We start from the raw sequence: 22,986 nt of genomic DNA on the forward strand, positions 1-22,986 counted from the left end.
GTATCTTGGAACAGCGATCAATAACAAACGCTCGCTTGACTACTTTTTGTGATTTATTTTCTATCAGAAGGAAACAGACGGTAATGCACGGAGGTTCTATGGACTTGTCAAAGAAAATTTTGCCGTAAATCAGGGTTGTTTTCGAGCTTCAAACAGTGACGCAGGAGCACAGGGCAAGTCCCTCCCCATGGCCCCGTATTTGAAATTGCGAAATAGGACGCAAATATGGACTAGCTATATTTTATTTGATTGTAATTCCTCCTTGAAAAATTTTTGCTCTTCACAAATTCAGGCTCCCTGGTTACGCTACTGGCTATCTTCTGCGAATACGATTATACTAGGCCTATAAAACATCATGATTATGCTCATGTGAAGCTAGCACTCAGATTTCACGTGGCGTTAATGACTGCTAATGGCATATCAGGAATCGCGTGCATTTTCGAATCTGGCCATTTACAATTTCATGTACACCAGAATACTGAGAGACTTAGAACGCTGGCCGTCAAAATTACGTGACTAAAAATCCCCTATGTAATGTTCAACAAGGATTTTACGGTTTGCAGTAGCATCATTTATGTGAAATCTCCGACAGAAAAACGTATGGGGTTCTGAAAAGAACCATACATAGGCCTGGTCATTTCTAAAATAAATTTCACGAGCAGGCTTCGTCACCCAAATGCAAAATACTGGTCTGCCTAGCATGAATAAATACATTTCAAAATACAAAATAGGCACGTGGAATTTTTGTTGGTTTAGAAACAAACAAAACACAACCAGTACTTTTACAGTGATTCCTTTATTTACCGATCAAGGAAAAAAGACATATCACAGAGGGCGCTCCGACATTACAGCATCGAACGCACAGATGCATGTACATGTGTGTGTAATTGCAAGCGCAAACATGAAATGCAACCGTCCAGATTGGAGTTCATCCAAATGATCATAATTATCATCCATTAGGAAGGGACAAAAATGCGTCTCGTCTGCCAAAATTTGCAAACAGTGCGTATTCCCGGCCCGAAATGCGCGATTTTGGGGGGTGCCCATATGCTATTAATTGCAAAGAAATATTTGAAAAATAAAACCTAAAAAAAGAAAAAAGTGAACAGTGAGAACACTTATTCATATGGAGAAGCACGTTCCTAACTAAAGCAGTAGCAACAATATTTAAATAAACAAAATAAAATGAAAGGTTTTATTAATGACGTATTTATTTCAATTATAAAAATGACATCTTGATATTTCATTCTTTAGCTTTGCATGTTGCATTAATAGCAACATATAAACAGAAAACAAATTACAAAAAGTCAGAGCAATTTATGAACCGAAGTCCTGCACAATCACAGCTTGAGTCAGGTTATCTCAGGAAATGGAATTCTCAAAACTAGGAGCACACACAAGTTCTGTAGGATATCATACATCTACACGATCATAACATGGACATCATGCTGCTCTTGTTAAGAGAATATCACTTGAGACACAGAATCCCTCAAATTCCTGGAAAATCAGTGTTGTCCAGGGAAAAGGCGCATTTTGTTAGATGATGGCTAGACTGTGGCACTGGGGACAGCAAGAGTCTTAAAGGGAAACTCACAAAGGCTTTGTGACAGTTTGGATTTTAGATGTGACAAGGACTTCACAGACTTGTAATTACTTGACCTGTCTGCTAATAACCCAAGACAGTACAGAGTGAAATCTTCAGTTCTGGTATTAGATTTGACCAATCCAATAAGAAAATGTGTAACTTGTACACAAAGACTTGAGACTTGGCCACAGGGCTTCTCAAAAAATCTCAGACCTCAGAACACTTGCATGAAAACAGTTAAGCAAGATTTCTTGACCTAGTCTTTCCTTACACTGCTGAGATTTCCTTACTATGATAACAGAGCATGCTGGGTCATCAGTATAATGAATTGGTGGACTGTCTGATTTAACACAGTTCTATAAGATCTCAACATCTGAGTATGATATAGTCAAATACCTAATTAGCTGCAACATTATGGCAAGATTTATCTCCAAGCAATTGCTCTCAATAAGGTGATTTGTATGTAATTTCAGGATGTTGCTACTTATATGCTAAGACAAATAACGACTTTTTCCAGCAGTTGCAATGAAAGAATAAAACACACATCAAATTGATAACCAAATTAAACCCCAATTTTACAAACTCAGCTTCTCAAACCCAACATAAAGTTCACATTATTCAAATTTACAAAACAAAAATTACACATTAAAAATGTATGGTTAAGTGACTGAAACGAAAAAAAAGTCATCCCCTTTCCTGTATGACCCCCCTCGTTTTATTCCAATACCACGTGTTCCATGGTTGCTATACATTTGCATGATTTGTTCTTCAAGTTCACTCCCAACTTCTTACTACATAAAGCCCAAGAATAATTGACTAAAAAAAAAGATATTGAAACAACTTAGGACCTGTGCATTAAAAAAAGCTAAAGTAGCAAAACAGTCCATTTAAATTTTGACTTTTGCAATTTGGCACATTATAGACAAATAATTTGTGTACAAACAACTTTGCATATAATTTTATTCCTGTTTCCCTTACAATGTTTCTCAAATTGTACAAAATTTAAACTTTTGTATCAAAAGTCACCTGTACAAAAAGGGTAATAATAGAAAACAGCTGTAAGTCAAAACAAACTATGTATAGAATTTCATTCTGAAAGTGTTTACATGCAACAGTGAACGGTATCAATTGTAAAAATCTATGATTGGCTTAGGAAACTCTCCAATTGTAAAAGAGAAGTCTGAGCACCTGCTTCAGGTCAACGATGGGAAAGCATTTCACTTAAGGCTTGAGTTCACTTAAACTGAGTACAGAGAACTAGATATACAAAAATTAACCAACAGTAATAATCTCTTCAAACATTTAAAAACTCAACAGAAAGTGAAATGTAAAGTCAGCATTCCTTTCTTCCTCTTTCCATGACCTTTTGCAAGTGATCTACATCTTTCATAAGGTTAACATGATTAATGTCTTCTATAGTGACTTGTTCAAGTGCATGAAGGTTGTTCATTTGATAACAGATACTGTTACTGTATCACGTGATTCAAGGCAAGCTTATGTCTATTACACCAAAGACACACAGTACCAAGACATTACAGTTATTCAACCCGGCTGACAATGGCACATAGACACAAAATGATTCCAAGCCAAAACTTGTTTGCATAAAGAAAGTTACTAATTGTCAATGAAGCTCAAAATTAGGATATTCAAACCGCACGCAAGAAAACCCAGACATTATTCAAACTGTATGGCCTATTTGCTTAATTTTTCCATCACTTTATAGACGAGTCATTTACAAGTACAAAGTTATGTCCAGATCAACTGGCTATGGCTAGGAGTAAGACACACATCTGTGGAAAGCGGCTGTAGCCGCCACCAACTGGCTTTCATAGGCATACATGTTATTTCATATAATGCATTATCTCAGTCAGAATCCATCCAAGTCTAGTTCCCGAAGTACAAATATCCATTATGTCATAAAAAACATACATATAGCAAGAAATAAATACACCTACATGTATACACTATATATATCTGGTAATAAACGCACCTTTATATCATAAAATAATTACATTGACTTGAACAAAATTTGAAGTAAGTAGTTCCTGCTGACATCTACGTTCATGAGTCAATCTGATTAGCTGGCTGTCTATGAAAGAATGACTATGATTGGTAGGTTTAATCAAAGGCTTCATAGATCTCCTGTTGCTCCTCATTCTCTGAACCGCTCTCATCTGTACCAGGAAAGAAAAATCATGACGTCACGAACTACTCTTCTATAATTCTACTAGGCTTTGCAGAGGAGGGTTTCTATGAGCAGTTTGAAACCTGTGGATTCGGCTTAGACTTCAGTTTCACTGGTTCCAGTCAGAGCTTGAACATGTGGTTTCGAACGCTGCTTCAAAATGGCTGGAATCAACGAAACCAAAGGCTAAGCCAAATCCACTCATTTCGAAAATGCTCCAAGAGACAATAATAATGCACCAGCCACATATCTGGGGAAGGGAGGGGAGATATCTGGGAGGGGGATGCCGCCCTCTGGAGACATGTTGCATGCTGCAACATTTTTTCTAAACAAATTGAAAGCATTAACATTTTCATCATGGCACTAGCACTATGGGGGGGGGAGTAAGGGTTCTTTTATGGATGAAATTTCAAGAAGATTTTAAGAAAAAAATCCAACTGTAAACCTCACCAAAAACGTGGATACACCACTGTAATAAACTGTGCACATTCGAGCTTAGGATAGGAAACCAAACAGTAAGCACCCAAGAAAAACAGGGGCAGGAAAAAATCTATAGTGAAGCGTCTTCCTGGGTGGAAATTAGAAATTAATATTTGTCATTGTTGGCAGCTATACAAAGGGGCCAAGATGGAAAAATCGTCTTACCACAAGGAATGACATCATCATAGGTTTCTTGACAATCATTCTCGATAGCTACAAAATCTGCTTCAACAAAGCCATCTGGTCACGAAAAACCACAAGAAAATGTTAATAACGACTTTATATCATGTTACGCATTCACACTCTGTCTTCACAAAGATTTCTAAATCACAACAGATCATTTGTGGGACAGCTTATCAACAACATATATCTGCATTGCCAAGAACAGCAAAAATCCAACACTACAAGTTTTGCATTGACATTAACAAGTCAATCACTGTTGCTTCAATACATGGTTGCAACTTTGACAGGCAGTTATTTTCACATTACAATCTTCTTTTGTTTACGAACACTGACAACCATGTTTGTAGGCAGAAGTTTGTGGAAAGTTTATATTTGGCTGGAAACAAATGTTGCCTCAATGTGCACATTTTGTTTAATCATTGTTAAATTGGAGGCATTTTCATTGAATATTTTTGGGAGTATATAGCATTTAGTGATTTAATATTTGCATGGCAAAAACTGCACTTGTGACAAAGCACACGAGGCTGCAGCTTTCGTTTTGGCTGCAATAGGCAATGACATGAACATGTCTGGTAGTTTTCTCATAACGTGTGCTTTATTGCCAGCTCTAGCCAATACTTTTAGACGTAGCCTTAGTTCACAATCACAAGATAATTCATGACCAAACTACATGTAGAATGGCTCTTAACCAAGCTCCTAACTTGCTTGTTTCTAATGATGATCATGAAGCTCAGTCAGTACAAATTTGATCATCTATACTCAAACACTTACATTTTCCTTGTGTATCCCTTGCCAACCACTTCCCTGGTGGGTTCCCTTCTCTCCTCAGGATTTCTAGTTTGTCTCCTCGTTTACAAATGAGATCTGTCTTCTCATAGTCAGACCCACAGTCCTGAATGGCTGTTCCTGTGTCCAAAACATGGATGTCTCCTTTGATCTGAAGACAAGTAAAAAAGATACATTCAGTTAAGTCCAATAAGTCCAATATTAGCTGCTGTATTAATAATGTACCATGGGGGAAGCTTCAATTTGCAACAGTCAACCAAAGTCAGAGTACTTGGGTAAACATCATGCCATGTACACTGTTTTCATCAATGGGTTAGAAGTCAATACTGTAGGTGCATTGTATTAACAAGGCCAACTCTCAACATGATGAACTCATAAGATAGTGTCAAGTTGATTTCAGTGTTTTCACAGACTACATGTGGTCTGTGCTTGCTTGTTAAGTTCAGCCAATCAGAACACAGATGATGAAAGTGTATCAAGGCACATTGTGACCATTTAAATTGCAGCAATTTCCACTTCCACGGTCCGTGACTGACTATGTGTACATCGCCCATAAAGCACTACTGTGTACCACATTATGATATAGATATAGTTTGTAAAAACTTGCAATCATGTCAAATTAATACCAATAATGCAAGCTTTAGGTAGCATTACAGTCAGGTCCATCACAAGTCCTTTTACAAGCACAGTCAAAGTGCAGTCACCAGACCAGTCCCAGGTAGCAGGTGGCACAATGACAAAGGAATGCTTTTGTCATAGTTCATTTGAATAGCTTATGACTTGGCTTAAGACTGGATGACCTGTGATGACCTCGACTCCATCCCATCATTCCCCATGCTGAGCAGATATGAGTCTCTAAAGATAGAATAGGGTTTTCACAACAGCATACCCTTTCCAAATGATTTGAATGCACAACAATCTTAGAGACATGAATGCAAATGCGTAGCCAAATAAGTCTTCTACTAACATTGAATTTCTTCTTCATCTCCTTCTCTTCTTTCTCTTTTCTTTTTTTCTCTTCCTTTTCTCGTTTCTTTCTCATTTCTTCCTCTTTCTTCCGTTTCTGCTGTTCCAGTTTCTCCTGTTCTTTCCGTTGTTTCTCTTCCTGTTTACTCCTAGTGGTCATTGTCTTCTTTGGAGACAGCAGAGATGATGGAGCTGTTGTCTGCTTAGCGGCAGTATCAGCCGATTCAGTGGATTCGAGGGAATGTCTGAAATCAAAGGAAAAGGTAACAAAGATGACTGGAAAATGTCTGGATTCAGAATACCACAAGAGCCACTCAAATTGTTGACTTTGTTAATATTCCAATGATACACAGAACTCCATACAAAACTCACTGGGTAATCACAGAATGTCAGCAAGTACTTAATGTATACTCCTAGAGCTCAATGGGTGCCCACAGAACTCATGGATGACTCACAGAACTTAGTGGATAAAACCCAGATTTTTATGCTGGCAATGAGGATGACTATCAGATCTATATGGTTATCTGGTACCATTATCTACTCGTACTTTTTCTGACTGATTTTAAAAAATTTCTTCATTAGGGCATCACAGGCCTATACGACACACATGCTCAGATGGAGTGAAAACACCAAGTGAAACTATAAACAGTGAGGTGGAATTTGAAATTTAAAAGTGTCTGTATGGAAGAGGGTTTGGGGAAATACATGTATATGGACATGGTATACGCAAAACCTGACATGGCAACAGCTTACGGGTAAATACTGCCTCTGACATGGGCTTAGCTTTGTGCAGCATAATCTTTGCTAAGTGACTGGCACATTGGCAATGACTTGCAACTTAGCCAAAGAATGATGGCCCAGTTGAATTTGGGCTTGATAGAAATGCCATGAAGAAGTCACACACACGTAGCTTTGGAAGAGTCGACCAGAGCAGAGGGTACATTTCTTGACAAATACAATGTAGGCAGTGAACATAACATGGCATCATGTACTGTGAAGATGTTGATGATTTCTGCAGTAATAATTAGTGGTCAACATAATTGGCAGCTTTTCAAAGTTACAAATTAAGCCGGACCCAGCAGGAAGGATTGTCTTATGTGAACCAAATTTTCAATCTTGCTGACACAAATTTTTCAACCAACAGTTACATGTATGTATTACGAGTTACCTGTCGCTAAATAACGTTAAAAGCTCAGTGATTAAAATGATTCTACCAGTAAGCAGGTCATGGGTTCGAGTCCCACAGATACAAGTTGGTGAATATTTCTACACACAAGCTTTCAAAGAACACAGACTAAACAGAGCTCAACAACTTTGGCTCACGAAAAGTAAGTCAAAAAATTCAAAGTGAACCACATTACACAAATCTTGGGTATACTTGGCATCTCTGGATAGGAAAAACGCTCTTCTCAATTTTATTCTAAAAAATTTCTTTAACTTCAAGACTTTCTTATAGTTTAAATCAGACTTTAGACACAAGGCTTGGTTTTGAACACAATTCTCTGTTGAGAAATGAAGCGAGAAGCAATTCTGAAAGCCTGAACTGGATGATAAGATGATGTGAACAAGTTCCTTTGTATACTGTGTCTTAACTTCTTTCATCATCATCTTCAGGTGAAACAAACCACTTGCTTGTTGGTCTGTTCGCTTTACTCCCCACTGAACTGTCACGCCATTTTGAAGAGGCTTTAGGCTTGTCTGTATCATGCTTCCTGGAGAGTGATTGTCAAATAATGTACATGTAGCTATGATCAAGATATGTGTTCTTGAGCCATAATAAAAATCCAATGCGCTGAGTCCTGCTCACAATTAAGGACAATCCACTCGCATGAAGATTTACATTCTTCTGAAAACAGACCTACCGGTATGAAAATACTTTTAAACGGCCATATAAGCAATGTCCACAAAGGGCACTGCTGTCATTGAAACGTTGCAAAGATTATCGCTAGCCACAAACAGACACGAAATGTTAATTGGAGGGTTAGCTTCACAAAAGCTACGGTACAAGAACAATCAATAGTTGTCTAATGTTTTAACCTAACAGATCCCTCTAATTGTTATCAGGTTAACTCATACCTTTTCTGTGATTGTGTGTCTTCGGTACTCACATCCAATGCCTCATACAGCTCCTCACATTCCTGTTAAGATCAGACCAATCAATAAGCATGTATTAATAATAATCTTTTAATAGGGATATTAGCAAAGAGTAACCTATCAGGACATTTGTACAATTTCCTCAAGTGATATCAAAGTCAATGCAGCATATTACTAAGGTAGTTGCACTGTGCTGTATGTCTTATATTGCTCGCTCAAGAGACAATACATTCTGACACATCAGTTACCATAGCAACCACACATTCAATCAGTGAGTATAGTGCAATTAGATCAGCTGATGGTCTTCAAGGGTAGAACAATGACCAAATTTTCAAGGGGTTGCAAAATTGTTTTTAGGGAGCCCAAAATTTTAGAACTTTTATGTACATAGGTTACATGTAACCTTTCATGGCCTCTCTGAGGGTGGAGGCTACACGTGTAGTTTCAGGCTTTTCTCACACTTTTGGAAAAAAGGGGGAAAGAAACAGACACCCTTAAAACTTCTTTTCCCAAATTAAGAAATAAACCAGAACTTTTTTCAATATCTTGCTTCTTTTTTTTTTGGGGGGGGGGAGACTATCCCTCCTAACTGCCCTTGATGGTCCAGCAAAAGTGAGGCTGTTGATACTGCTAACACTGACTGACCAGTTGCCTCTTCTCCACATCTCACAGATTCTCCATGGATAACACAAGTTTCCTCTCTTCGACTTACCCCTTCTAAGGAAACATCATCATAGATCTCCTGGGGCCCATCATCAGACCCACTGGTTTGAGGAACGGCAGGGATGGATTGGACTGATGGTAATGGTGGTAATGATGGAAACGATGGTGCTAGCATTATAGAAAATAAACAAAAAATTTATTTTCATATTTTCTTTCCAGTAAACCTAAGAATTTCTCAAAAGTGCCAATGGCATCAGCTCACAAGCCTAAAGGATTGGAAGGTGGAGGTAAGAGTAAGTGTTTGCAAATAACAATGATTCCAGTACCAAACTGTTGAATCCTGGGAAATATAAACTTATACAATATCAGTCCTCCCCTCACCAGAAGAAAAAGGGATGTGCATGTACACTGAAATATAAAATAGAATACCATCATGACACATGAGACAAGACTTTGAATGACGACAGACTTCAACCAGAGATAATGACGAAATAACATAATATGCATACAATGTATGTATACATACACAAATCAACTTCCAGTATGAGTCAATAAAAGTATCAATTGGTATAATTCTTAGGCAACTCATGTCTGCTTTTTGTCTTTTCAAAGTTTGATATTTTTCTTTAAAAAAACTGCCATTTCCATGTCTGATTTTGCATACTCTTTTTTCAGTTTCATTAGAATTATATGAAGCCAGTAACTTCCAAGCCTTATTAGTTTTACAATTTGATTTCCCAGGCTTGTTCTTCTGTAAAAGTTAGTGTATGATACAGATAGGTTTTCATAAGAAACACACTCCTTTTTTTTTCAAGTCAGTGACAATCTTATTTTGTTTTAAATTGACCCCCCCTCCCGCCCGGAGAAAACTGACAACTGAAAAATTTAAAAAATTACAGTTCTTACGTTGTGATACACATTATTCCAGTTGAGACCTCTCCCTGATAAGCTGTAGTCAGAATGAAACCTATTGTTGACTTTTTTTGTCACTTTCTGAGATAGTATGGACATTAACATGAAATAAAACAAGGAAGCAAAGAAGGAAGAGAAAAATTGGACACATGCACAGTTCCAAGTCAGAAGTGACCTTTCTATTCACGAGAATTCCTGTCATTGTACATGTACCATTCTCATGTAGTTCTGTGTGTGTCCTTGATGAAATTGCGGAAGAGAAACTGACAGTTGATGTAAAAAGTATGCAGTAAGTCAAATGACAGGATTTTTTTACTATTGCCCAGATGTTTTATAACAAAATGTCAGATAATATATGTACATGTACCTTCTAAAAGTTGTTTAATCTCTTCCTGTCAGCAAGAGTCATGTGTATTCAATACATCCCATGCACATACATGAATTAGAAATCAAGTGAGATGAGAATTAATAAAGAATGTGTGATGACACTTCTATAAGAAAGCTAGGACTTTGTTTCCCTGTAAATGTAGCACTGTGTGAATGTTTACCCTTTTGTAAAAAAGAAATATATCATTTCTTCCTTTATTCTACAGAAACATTGCACACAAATTACAGGGATCACTAATGAATAGTTTAAGAAATAGCAAAGACATTTGTGTCCATGCAAAGCCAAATTTCATCAGAATGTGTACAAAAGCACACAGCAGTAATGTACTTGAGTATCTGTCACTGTTGCACAAGTATTTCTGAAATGAAGTCCATACATGTACATGTCATACAGAACAAGGTAGTGGTATGATCACATGATTTAGAATTTTCGCAACGAGGGGCCAATATTTAAATGTATTTGGGACATTTGCCAATAACTGATAATTAAAAACTAATTTCAAGGCTGAAAACTAATAGGCCACTTGGAGACCGTATTAGTAGGAAAATGTAATCTGGATCCCTACAGATAAAGGGAGACAGAGAGGAGAGAGAGGTGTTGCCCTTATACCGATATATATATTCATGTACATGTACAAATGTACATGAAGATCAAACTAAAGTGAAGGCAAACCTCCTCATTAATCAACCCACCCCTACCATCCACCTGCCTATCCCCATTCAACCACCCAGAAACTACACATTCAAATCAGATACTGTGTAGATCTACCTGTAATGTTGGTCTTGGATTATTTAAACTCAGACAAGTGATGTTTGAACAGATACTTATATCAGCCAGGACATGCCAGGGCCATGAATACAAATAAGGAAGGAAGTGCTGGACTAACAAGCCATGAGAGTTCCTTGTTAACGATTAACCAATATGTTTGATTTACAACACAGGGATTTCCAGATTCAACCTCACTCCCACTCAATTTCCTCGTCCATTTCCCCGGTGATTTCATGTGGGTTTCATGTTCTTCCAGGGGAGTGCGTAGTCCAGTATTTTTTTGGAAACACAAATGTTTTCCTGAATCTACTGATGTCGAACAAGCACAGCACAAACCTACAGACACAACATGTTCCCCACTCTCCAAACTTAGGGAAATGATCAACTCAAGGGTTTGAAGCAGTGGCGTAGCTAGGATTTTACAAATGGGGGCACAAAGGGGGCACCAGCTTTCAGTGGTGAGATTTTTCAGGGCAAGTTTTTGTTAGCTTTGTTCAATATCCACTCATCCGATTTTTTTTGGGGGGGGGTCACCTAGGGAACCAGGAATTTGTGTGGGGGCAAAGGGCCCCAGCCCACCCACCCCCACCACTGGTTTGAAGTAAAAATGCCCGAGGTTACAGTTCTGAAGCAAAAAAAATCACTAAAAACAAGCACTGGAATTTCACAAATTTCCATATGATAACTGTAAACTTCAACCAAATAAGTCTGTTATTTCTTTAAAACATCACACTTATTTTCAAAATGTTAAATAAAACAGTAATCAATGGTTCTGACCTAAATGTACGGGGGATGTTCAGACTTATGCATCTGTGGGAGCTATCTACCGTCGTGCATGTACTTAACCTCAGGACAAATTTAAGCACTTTCTAAGGAAATGGTTCAATTAATTAAAGTATCGGCTTACATGAAGAAGTCTGGTACATTTCAAGTTGTCAGGTGCCATTAAACGTGGCCCTTTCCCCTTCTAAGTACTACACATGACTATGTACACAACCCAGTTTCAGTTGTACTATACTGGCACACAGCTACTGTACTTCAACTTTGACCCACCTTACACAATGTGCATGAATACACACACCTCACTAAACTGTGGTCGGGCTGGAAACTACCAATAGAAACTTGTGTAAAAAGAGATAAAAGAGGATGAAAATGACAAATTTGCTTGAAAACCATGAAACGTTCCCCTTCCAGAGTTAATGGTCTATCAGTTCATTGTTCTGAAGCTTCTCCCTCCCCCCCGGAAACTTGTCTCCGATTTTCTGAGATACCATTAGCTCCTTCTCTTTAATCATAATATTTGTGTCATCTTTTTTTTTCCTTTTTAAGTTTTATACATGTACGTTCTTTCGTAATACACCTTTCATTTAATGGCCCCCAACAGATGTATGTTACAACAGAAATAAATGTTGAGATGAAATGAAAAAACAAAATTCCCCACAACACAGTGCCTGCCAGATCATTACACATTACAAACATGTATGCACAAAGGGGCCCTGGGTTAAAATAATAAAATGTAGAAAGGAAATGCATGTATGCCTGTTCTCTGTGTCCTATTGACAGAACCAACAGCTGTGTGGATTCAGTACTATTTGGTCAAGAGGACAATCTTCAAGAGCACTTACACTGTTACATGTTCTATTCTTCTTCAAAACAGTGTGGCCTAACTGTTGACTTTTCTCGGTTCCATTGTGCCCTCTATTGGTAACAACCACAAAATGCACAAACCCACTATCCTACATGTATAATACCTGAGGTTTCTTGTAAAGGTTTTATGTCATCTAGGACTGGGATTGATTGTGGTTTGGGATTCGGTGCCCCCAATCACTACACTACATTTGAGTATATTTGCATAGTGTGTTTGGTACCTACAGTGTAGTTATATACCCTATGCTCTACTGACCATACCTACACACAAGCACCATGATACAGGTGATACATAAATTTATTGTGAGGTTCCTGTATGCATTCCAGGCTGGTTTTTAAGGCATGCAAAAGCACAGATGATTCAGGAAATAGAAACTAGCCTGTAGATACACCATCCAGCAAGGTACATGTAACTGGTATACTACAAGAGGTGAATATCATACAATCCAGGGTCAATTGGGCTACAGATTGAGCAATAGATTGTCATGTCAAAGGAAGGACAATGATCAAAAAGGTCAAGCCACAACCTCTTTCCAAGCAAATTAAATAAAGTAAAGACAAGTCTTCGATATAATCACACACACTTTTAATTTAAGTGTGATGAGTTTAATATGTGCATAAGTGGTGCTATACAAATATGACCAAAACAATGCCAGTAAACTTTATTGTCATTCAGCATGAATGGGACACTCTATACCACAAGGAAATTGATGACCAATTAATCTATGGACTTATTTCTGGTCAGTGAAACATGCAGGCAGCCAATGAAAACAATAAGGACAAAATATTGCCACTTATACCAAGTGTGTAATATACACGTATCTACACCAAACCATGAGTGCTATGTTACAAGCAGGTACGTATACATGTACATATACAAAGATGATCTCCAATTTGAATTTTCCTTTCTACTAAAAACATTCTTCAAGGAAAGATTTGTGTAAGCGAATTCAGGAGAACAACATCCTTTCTATTGAATGTTCAGGCTTAGGGTTATTCCACTGAAAAAGACCTGAAGATGAAAATAAAGATGAGAGAAAACCAAGTCCATGCTGAACAAAGACCGCACATTTGCAGGTCATGCCAAGTACTAAAATATGGTTCAAAACCAATTTTTAACTGATAAATAATTCAAAATCACATGTGATCTACATGTGATGCACAAACCGACTCTCCTTTCTGGTGTCAGATTTTCCCACAACATCCTGCAACTCAAACCTTGTTTACTACAGATGACACATACCGGTAGGTTGGAAATGTACAATGTACACGGTATACATACCTTGTGTGTCATCATAGAGCAAATCCTCTGCAGACTCCTCATCCGAATCCATGGTAGGGCTGTAAGAGATCCAACGTATCTTACGTCATAATTTTCCTCCATACATTCACTGCATTAGGACTAAACTACAGATCTTCCATCACATTCTTCCTGTCTGCAATGCTTCAGTGATTCCAATACTGTACAAGCATGATATGGTGATGGCTTGATTCTAAATTCTTTGATAAGATTCCTTGCCAACTGAAAAGCATAAAAATGGAAACAGATGTCCATAATTTATACTTTTCCAGTGCTTGAAGCAAACTGCAGAGGATACATTCTCAAATAAACGCATAACTTTTTGAAAATATGCTCAAACAACTTTACATAAAGTGAAGCCTGTATATTTTGAACAGGAGTTTTCCTTCTTCATAATTTTGAGTTGTTTTACCAGTTTATTGGTCAGAAGCTACATGGTAACTTACAGTTCTTTGTTGATTTAGAGTTTGTTGTCATGGCAAAGGAAGATGACGTACTGCATGCATTACTTCAGACTAACATGTTGTTTCTTAAAGCAGTGGATTCAACCTGTTCCTAGAATTTTTCTCTGATTAACTAAAAAGTCACCATCCATCTTTTAAGTGTAAATTACCATTACAAAGTTGAGCTGATGCTATCCTACAGAAGACCGGACATATTTGATTTCAGAAAACTGTTCTGAAATCATTTTGCCAATGACAGAGATTATGCCAGGATGAAAAATTAAGCACTCTAGGTACCGGTACTATGACACACGACTTTAGTTACTATGACTTGACAAGAAAATATTGTGGCTAAGATTACCTCAGGACATACAGGTACGTTACTTGATGAATTGACCTCTACTGACCATTAATGCTTTTATACACACAACAGGTAATATCCTACATATCAAGGGTATGGCTCATGAGCTTGAGTCAGTGGACAGTATGGGTGTTGTTGAGGGGAGAGGGGGGTAGTGGTACTTCAGAAAATAAGAAAATGAAAAAGGGGAAAGGACAAAACAAAACAGGATAAATAATATTAATTTGCTTAGAAATACGGAACTGATCACCTTCCTTTGTTCACGGCGCGTTAGGTTGCCGCTAATGAGTACTTTAAACCCCCCCCCCGAAAGATGTCCATCTCATTTTTCTGGTTGCATCCATGTAAATATTAGATTCACTTTGAGACTAAAATTAGCAATCATTTTTATAACATATAAATCCTGGTAAGCTCTTTAAATCTCTACTTCCTGGCCTTTGGGATGTACATAAACTAGAAGTTTATCAACACACAATAAGTGTAAGTGCACACCTACACGTACATCTGGTACATACACACACACAAACCTACTCATGCCATATTGTTTACACACAGTAGTGTCCCACTTCAGTTGTACATGTGAGTTGCGAGTCCAGATTTTATTATACACATCCATGGCATAGGGTAGGTTTGTCTGTGCTGTGAATTGAAAAGTTGAGTAAACAATGTCAAAAGCTGGTATATGGGGCTGAGACTGGCCAAAGTAGGGGATTTCCCTTCAAATCATACAACACACAATGACCCATGGGCCATTTCCGCAGTGTAAGTGCTCTATGGTCTGAGAAATCCTTCATTCAACAGATCATGATGTCTCACAAACCAGTATTGTACATGTACATGTATGTATATCCGCAGATTTGCAGGGCAGGAATTTTATTCTTAAGCCAAAGCAATTTCTCCTTTCAAAAGGGAATTTGCATAAGAAAATCAACTAGTCTATAGGAACATTTCAATGGGCGTAAAGGAAGCGACAAGTTGTATATTTAAGGTAATTGCCTTAGATGCCTCCATTAAATTCCTATCCTGGATTCAACCTGCATAAAATGTGTTTCAAATAGAGAATAATCTGGACTTTTCTTTCAGTTTCAATAACTAGATGAAATTTCATCCATTTCTGGGATAAAATCCTAAATGGCCAAATTTACAATTCCTGTTTCCTATCACACAAGAAAATATGTTTTGATATTAGCAAATTCACTTTTGAGTTTGAATGATACCAGTTAGCTGGGCCTGGCATGTTAACCTACTCCTATGAAAAATCCTTCTCAAAAGAAAAAAGGAAACGTACTTAAATTTATTCTTATACAGTAACTTCCAACCTTACTTCGAAACAACACAATGCCTTAAACATTCCCCTCGGTACAAATTTACTGTTTTATTTTAACAGGGTAACCTCGTTAGCCATCAACCAACTGCTATCCCTAAGGGCCCTGTGTTGTTACAGGTATAAATAAGCTACAAACTATACAGCTATAAAATTAATAAAGGGATTATAACGGATTGGTAAAGAAATTAGCTTCTCCCATCCCGATAAAAGTTACACAATGTACTTACATGAGTGAGATTCTTTTATCAACATGCACATGTACCTCCACATCATCATAAAGTTCTCCTGAATCTGCTCCATCATTATCTTGCTCAGTATGGGTAGATTTGGTCAATGAAGGGCGCTGATTAATTGACGGCAGCGGCTCTGCAGTAACAGGAAAAATAAATTAACCAGGTTCATTAGATGGTGATTTTATAGACAAAAAATTATTGTCCCATCTAAATTCATTCCTACTGAACGTACATTTATGTACCTAATACACTGTTGCAGACAGTACATTTAGTAATGATTTCAAATAAAAAATCTCATGTTTCCCCCAACAGTCTTTCAAAACCAAAAATGTTTGTACATATTTCACCCCAAATTTCCCTTTCTTTTGTAACATGTCTTTGCAAGTTCAAGTACTTTTTGAAACTTTCTGTCCTAAACTGCTCCTGCAATGATATGTACACTTCTCTCCTTTTTTGAGAATACAAGCTTACTGTTTCCAAGGCAACCATTTCAACCATACTGAATTAATCAACTTAAAGCACCAGCTCTTGAATCTGAGATTGCAATAAATTATAAAGCTTCCAGGCACAGTCTTCTTGGCCCCAAATCCGCATTAAACCCATATTCCCCAAACTATATATCTCAATTAAATTCCTGAGAATGAACTCACCTGTTGGTTTGGGTAGCTTCACATTAGTTGGTTTTGCTGGTTTCTTAGGAGGTGGTCCTATAGTCTCCAATGGAGGCAGGATCTCCAAGACCGGTTTATCTCCAGTTGTCTTCTGACTTGTGGATGAGCCTCTTCTTGGGATGGAAGATTCACTGGTGAACGAAGACAATGAAGTCGAATCTTCCTCTGATTTAGAGGTGGATATATTCTCTTTGGTAACAGTGTCTGCCTCATCACGTCCTGAAATGGGTGGGGTTACTTTCTGGCTAAGGGATGGTGTTGTTCTAGTTGGAGGAGCTACTGGTGGCTTTTTGATTGACCTCTTCAGTTCCATTTTAAAGGGGTCAGATGGAGATGTGGTTGGTGCTGGCACTGGGACCGGTGCTTTCTTCAGATTTTCCCTCATGTTCTTGATTTCTGCCATGTTTGTTCCCAACATTAATGGTCCACCCATTGGAAGTTTTCCAGGTGTTGGCACATTTTTGGGTGCAACCTTATTGGGCGACTTGACCACACCATTGGATGGTTTCTCCAAATGGGGTGAGCGGATGTTAGGAGCAATGATTTTGATTTTGTCGTCAAGGTCCAATTTTCCAGGTTTAGCTGCAACACTAGGTTTAGCTGCAACACCTGGCTTGGCAGCAACCTGGGGTCGACCCATGCCTGGACCTTGACTAGGCTGGTTAAACATGGAAGCGATATTCTTCACAGAGTTCTCCTACAAACAAGAAATATCACAACATGATTTGAATCATGTGCTTCTTAGAGAAAGGCTTTTTCTTCCTCTATAGAAAATTTTGTACTTTCTGCCCAGCTAAACGTAATACCTACCATGCCTACAGTAAACAACAACTTCAGCTTTGATAAACAACAAAAGATATGAATTATGTACATGGGTTGCAAAGGTTCTTTGTAAATTATCCATATCACATTCGGCAAATAAAATGAATTGAATGAAAGAAAAGAAAAACACAACAATTGTTAGTCTGTTCTTCTGGTTCATCAATTGGCATTTCCTTACATGAAAGACTAATGGAAATAAATATTAGTACATTATATGTACATGTATGTAATTAAAAGTAAGGATTCAGTTACTGATTTTTTTTACATGTACTTGTCTACTGAATGAGATCTTTCCCAAGTACATGTACCGGTATATGTGTATTAACCATATCTATTGATTGTAAGAAACTTGACCAAATAAACTGAAATCCAAGAGTATGCAGTAACAAGATGGTACATTCCTACTTAAAAAAGAATTCACAACAGTCCATCAGAATACTGCACAACCTAAGAAAAGGAGATGGAATCAGGATGGCTAAGATGAACAACTGAAACATCTAACTTTGCATGGAATTCTTCATTTATATACATGTACATGTGCATGTAGTACATGCACGTACATGTAGGAACACGACCTGTTATCATCATCTTGATAGATTTTGACAGGGCATGGTCAAAATGAAATCAGTTTTCCAATCACCATTCCTTTATCTGACCGATTGATACTCTTTAACTGTGGAACACGTAGTTTGTCTTCTGCACATCCATGTGAACAGAAGATATTTCATTTTAATCTTCAAAGTGTCTAGCTTTTAAACAAAAGTTAGTGTCATGCTTACCATCCTCTTGCTTGCTAAGCGTTTCTGCTTACAGCATATTGAGCATCAGAATAATTTCCTGCTTAGTCACTGCAGATTTCTGTTATCTAAGCTACAAATATATCAAATAAAATAACAGAAAATGGCTTCGGATATGACCCACAGCATTGGCGAAGAAGCAAAAGACACTATTAATATTAGTCTTGAAACCAACAACAAACAAACAGACCAGCTACAAATGTATGCATACATGTATATGTGCATTGCAATATCTTCTGCCCTCTACAGCAACAAGCAAACCAAAAATCTTGATAAATCCAGACAATTCATATTTCAGGTGGGTGTCTGCATATATGCAACTTGTTTATCAAGACTTCAGTCCATCACTTTTCATTATGCATGCAGGGGTAAACGCGCTGGAAAAATTACTGTCATAGCTGCTACAAGGTCTAGTTCCCTGATACCAACCTTAATGCAGCAGATCTCCCGCATGTGTTGCATTAACTACAAGTATAGCCAGCAGAAAAAAGGATAAAAAATTCACAGAATGCACATTTGATCTACATGTATGCACAATAGTTATGTACACAACCTCAGATTTCACATCGAATTTTGTAGGTAAACTCTCCTCAATTTCAGACTATTCAGGCCAGCTGCCATTTCAACAGCTAATGAAAAAACAATTCTAACTTTTCATTTCACTTTGCCAACAACTGTCAGAAAAGATGAGATAATAGTAATGCTGATTATGAAGAATTTGGGGCCAAAACTCATTGAATGGATTTAGAACGCCTATCATAAATATTCACATTTCACATGAACTGCAGTAGTGGTAACAAAGGGTGCATTTGCGCAGTTACTCAGGAGTACATGTAAGATGTGTGTACATTACACTCGGGTGCAGGAGTGTACCCTCTCCCTTCAGCGAGATTACTCTCACTGACCCGCAGGTCGTACTCCAGCAGTTCGAGCGCTCAGAAGTATACTCATGTTAACATGAATACCTCACTCAAACGCACCCATGGAATCTTGTAAACTTGAACAAATGAACTGCATTTATCCCAACACAAAACGCTGACAGACATGTTGAGAAACACATAAAGCAAAGCTGAAGCTATGTACATTGGGCACAACTTACATGATGTATGTGTGGGACTTAGACTTTGATTTCTTTTGGGGCTGGTAGATACGAATACATACAGGTACTAGAACATGTACCTTGCAAAATGCACTAGATCGATATCAAAGCTAACAGTATCTACATGTCAGCTATGAAATGACAACACACACAATGAGAAGATGTACCCAATTTACAATGTCATGTTAAAGCAAGTATGAAATGTTTAAACGTGTATTCATAAATACCCTAGACAGTTTGCCTATTCAACAATGTGCAACATGACCCACTGCAATTTGATAAAATGCCTGCGGCATAAAAGCACATGAATGTAAGACAGTTTAATCCACTCCTTTCAGTCAAGAGTCTGCATGCGCCATTGCATGCTGAACTCACCACACACAAGCCAAGTCCATATAAGGAGACTTCTAGACTACTTGCACAAGGAATATACCATAAAATGGACAGGGATGTTCAGGAAAATGATAGTAAATTCTTGAAATTTATTGTAGTGAGTTCTTTTGCCTCTCTGACTAAAAGTAAAATGGTATTTATAAATGGGAATACATGTAAATGTGCTTGGTTGTCTTTATGTTTAAGATCAAGAGCATAAGAGAATGTTTAAGATCGGCTGAGGAGATTGAATGCTGATAATGTCCTCACCTGCGGCTCAGACATTGGTTGTGTCCAATCTCCTGAGCCAGTCTTATATTATTCCCCTAATAATACATACATGTGGTGATTCAGAGTTGTACTCAAGTCCTCACATTATAATTTGATGTGACAGCCATGTATACAACTCCAAAACAATGATCAGCCAACTCCAGCCAACTGTCTTCATCATCAGCAAGATGAGAGAAATCATCTGCTGATGAAAGACTGAAATTCTAGGGCTGAATAACCTCAGATATGAGACTGAAACTGTATTCAGGTCATAGCATGAGCCAAACTAATCCACATTACAAAACAAGATGAACAATCAGCTTGCACGACAGTTATGATGACTATAGTGTAATGTACTTCCAGAACTATCCGTATGTATGGCTTAACAGTAACACCGAGTTATGTACATGAACTTACCAAACACAAATTTTTGGCAACTCACAAACATGAATTAAGATTACAGCTCCTTAAAACAAAGAATGATTTTCCACGAAGAGATCAACACAGACATATACACGCAAATATCATGTAGAAAACTACGGAACAAGCCCACGGTGATATAAGACCAGGACAAACATCAGTGACTTTGACTGGGTTGACCAGCCTCAATAATGTGATAGTGCACACTGTGTTAAGTGCCCATTGGGTCGCGTCGACGCGGAAGTTAAAAGGAAAAAAAAGCATCCCTTACGAACAGGAAATCCGCAATAAATGGCTCGTAATCAACCTTTGCAATAACTGGGCCGTATAACGACAACTTAAAACATATCTTACTGACGAAAATATGGCGATTTTACCTCATTGGAACCGGAGGAATCTTTGGCCAATTCTTCCACCTGTTCGCACGACATGTTGATCAGTTGATGATCGAGTGGAGTCTAGTCGAGTATTGACTTCATACGACCGTTTTTTGTGGTAGCGACTTTGAATGCAGAATGCATACAACAGTCGTATGAAACTTCTGAATAAAAGAGGGCGGTAATGTAAGTTGCAAGCACCTCGATGTACGTCGGCTTCATTCAGGCTTCAACCGTGTTTTTTTTTACTACCTGACCCAAGTTGTGAGCGTAATAGTAAGTCTGATACTAGTGCCACAAAACATCAATAAAAATGCAAAAAGCCAAACATTACAGTATTTCAATTTAATTTAAATACTTCAGGCCCACAAACGGGGATTGGTTTCGTAGATGGAGCCTGATGAGACGGAGACGAATCTATCAAAACTAGAGCACTGACTTCTCATTCTCCGCGCGGAGAAACTTTGACGCAATCCTGAGCGCAGACATTCTGAATCTAATTGAGTGCTTGTTGAACATTTGAAATCAGATACAATCACAGAGCTCTATGGATTATCAATGTATGTATTCTAAATGCAATGTATAAGTATAACACACGCGACATTCTGACATTCTTCCAATTGAAAGAGAAAAGCCAAAAAAACAATAATACTGACGGAGGGTCAAAGTATCGATGCAAGTTTATATTGTAATGGAGATTGGGGTGCGCTTTATGATATCCAAAAGCAACAAACAAATAAAAAAATTCAGCGCATTTTAGACACTTTTAGCCATTTTGACATTGACACATGGGAACTAAGCAACAAATATCCAGGGACAACATGTAGGATTTGTCCCTCAAATTTTACTAAAACCTTTCCTCAGGCCATACATTATTGATTACCTGGGTGAACATTGTCGATGATTAGAAACTCACCAGCAACGCAAAATTCAAAACGTCCTTTACTGCGATAGTGGAGTTTCCGCGATAAAATAGGAACCGATCATTGCTGAGCCTCTGTTGATCACAGTATTGTAATTTATTTTTCAGTGATTATTATCGAAAAATCATTTTACGACAATTTATTTCAAATCAGTAGTTATTGTATTAAATTTTAGATAAATGAACAATTTATGGTGAAGTTATTTTCGGTAGCGAAGAAGAAAAGGCAGAATATGTTATCAGCTCCTGCTTGACGTATGCAATTTAAGTAATGAGATGAATGTCACAGTTGTTGCTGCATCATAAGATCGACAAACCGCTTCCAAGATCGCGCGATCGTGGACATCATGGTAGAGGATGACATAGGACGCCACCAACGATGAGACTAACTTAGTTTGCTTGAGAATTGATTTGCGTTGAGTTTGTTTATAAAAAAAAAAAAATACCGGAAGGCAAAAGGATCAAAAACAGCCAAAAGAATACAAGTCATTTTACATAAAATAAAGTAATATACGATGGAACCAAATTTGTTTAAGAACTTTTCTAATGATTTGCGTTTAGCTTCTTGCTAAAAAGTGAATTGAGCTGTTGGCAACCTTTGGTTTCGACAATTTGTGTTTTTTAAATCAGTTATTTCGTATTTTGATTCACTGTTGTCATTTAAGAACTTTTTGGGGCATATTGTTTTCAAATGTTGGGTATTTATTTTTACATAATTCCTGTTATGAATGTTTTGGTGTTTGTTTTGTGTTTTACTATTTACATTTTTATAATAAAATGTTGTTCGCCCGTAATTTCTTATTTTTGGTGCAATTAATTTTAGTAGTTTAAGTGTTATTTAATTTTTTAATAACTTGTTTCGTAAATGGTTTTTGGTGTTAGTTTCGTGTTTTATCATTTAAATTTTTGATAATA

At 37.6% G+C, this 22,986-nt stretch overlaps 1 protein-coding gene across 3 annotated transcripts; it reads right to left on the reverse strand.

Annotated features, from left to right (window-relative positions):
• Positions 1-1,193: 1,193 nt before the first annotated feature.
• LOC110985799 (uncharacterized) lies at positions 1,194-21,280 on the reverse strand. 3 transcript variants are annotated; one of them, XM_022247146.2, is made up of 12 exons: positions 21,150-21,276; positions 19,041-19,076; positions 16,972-17,689; positions 16,316-16,454; positions 13,940-13,998; positions 8,992-9,110; positions 8,262-8,323; positions 7,778-7,897; positions 6,187-6,430; positions 5,205-5,370; positions 4,416-4,490; positions 1,194-3,759 (listed from the first exon to the last, which is right to left on the reverse strand). In XM_022247146.2, exons 1-12 carry the CDS (start codon positions 21,201-21,203, stop codon positions 3,704-3,706), a joined length of 1,848 nt encoding a protein of 615 aa, XP_022102838.2. In that variant the 5' UTR covers positions 21,204-21,276; the 3' UTR covers positions 1,194-3,703. The 3 variants fall into 3 exon arrangements, with proteins under 3 accessions (XP_022102838.2, XP_022102844.2, XP_087000284.1); XM_022247152.2 differs by lacking the exon at positions 7,778-7,897 and having other exon boundaries at positions 21,150-21,266; XM_087144158.1 differs by lacking the exons at positions 1,194-3,759; positions 4,416-4,490; positions 5,205-5,370 and having other exon boundaries at positions 6,195-6,430; positions 7,779-7,897; positions 21,150-21,280.
• Between the last annotated feature and the right edge of the window lie 1,706 nt (positions 21,281-22,986).

Source organism: Acanthaster planci, linkage group LG12, assembly GCF_054643075.1.
Source record: "Acanthaster planci isolate LZ-2023a linkage group LG12, COTS_SCS, whole genome shotgun sequence".
Lineage (NCBI taxonomy): Eukaryota > Metazoa > Echinodermata > Asteroidea > Valvatida > Acanthasteridae > Acanthaster > Acanthaster planci.

Excerpts from the sequence above, each read along its gene's own strand:
- LOC110985799 (XM_022247146.2), bottom strand. The coding sequence starts at position 21,203 with ATGTCGTGCGAACAGGTGGAAGAATTGGCCAAAGATTCCTCCGGTTCC. Across the intron at positions 17,690-19,040 it reads GGGAGATCTGCTGCATTAAG|GAGAACTCTGTGAAGAATAT; the intron begins GTTGGTATCAGG and ends TCTTGTTTGTAG. Across the intron at positions 4,491-5,204 it reads AAGGGATACACAAGGAAAAT|ATGGCTTTGTTGAAGCAGAT; the intron begins GTAAGTGTTTGA and ends TTTCGTGACCAG.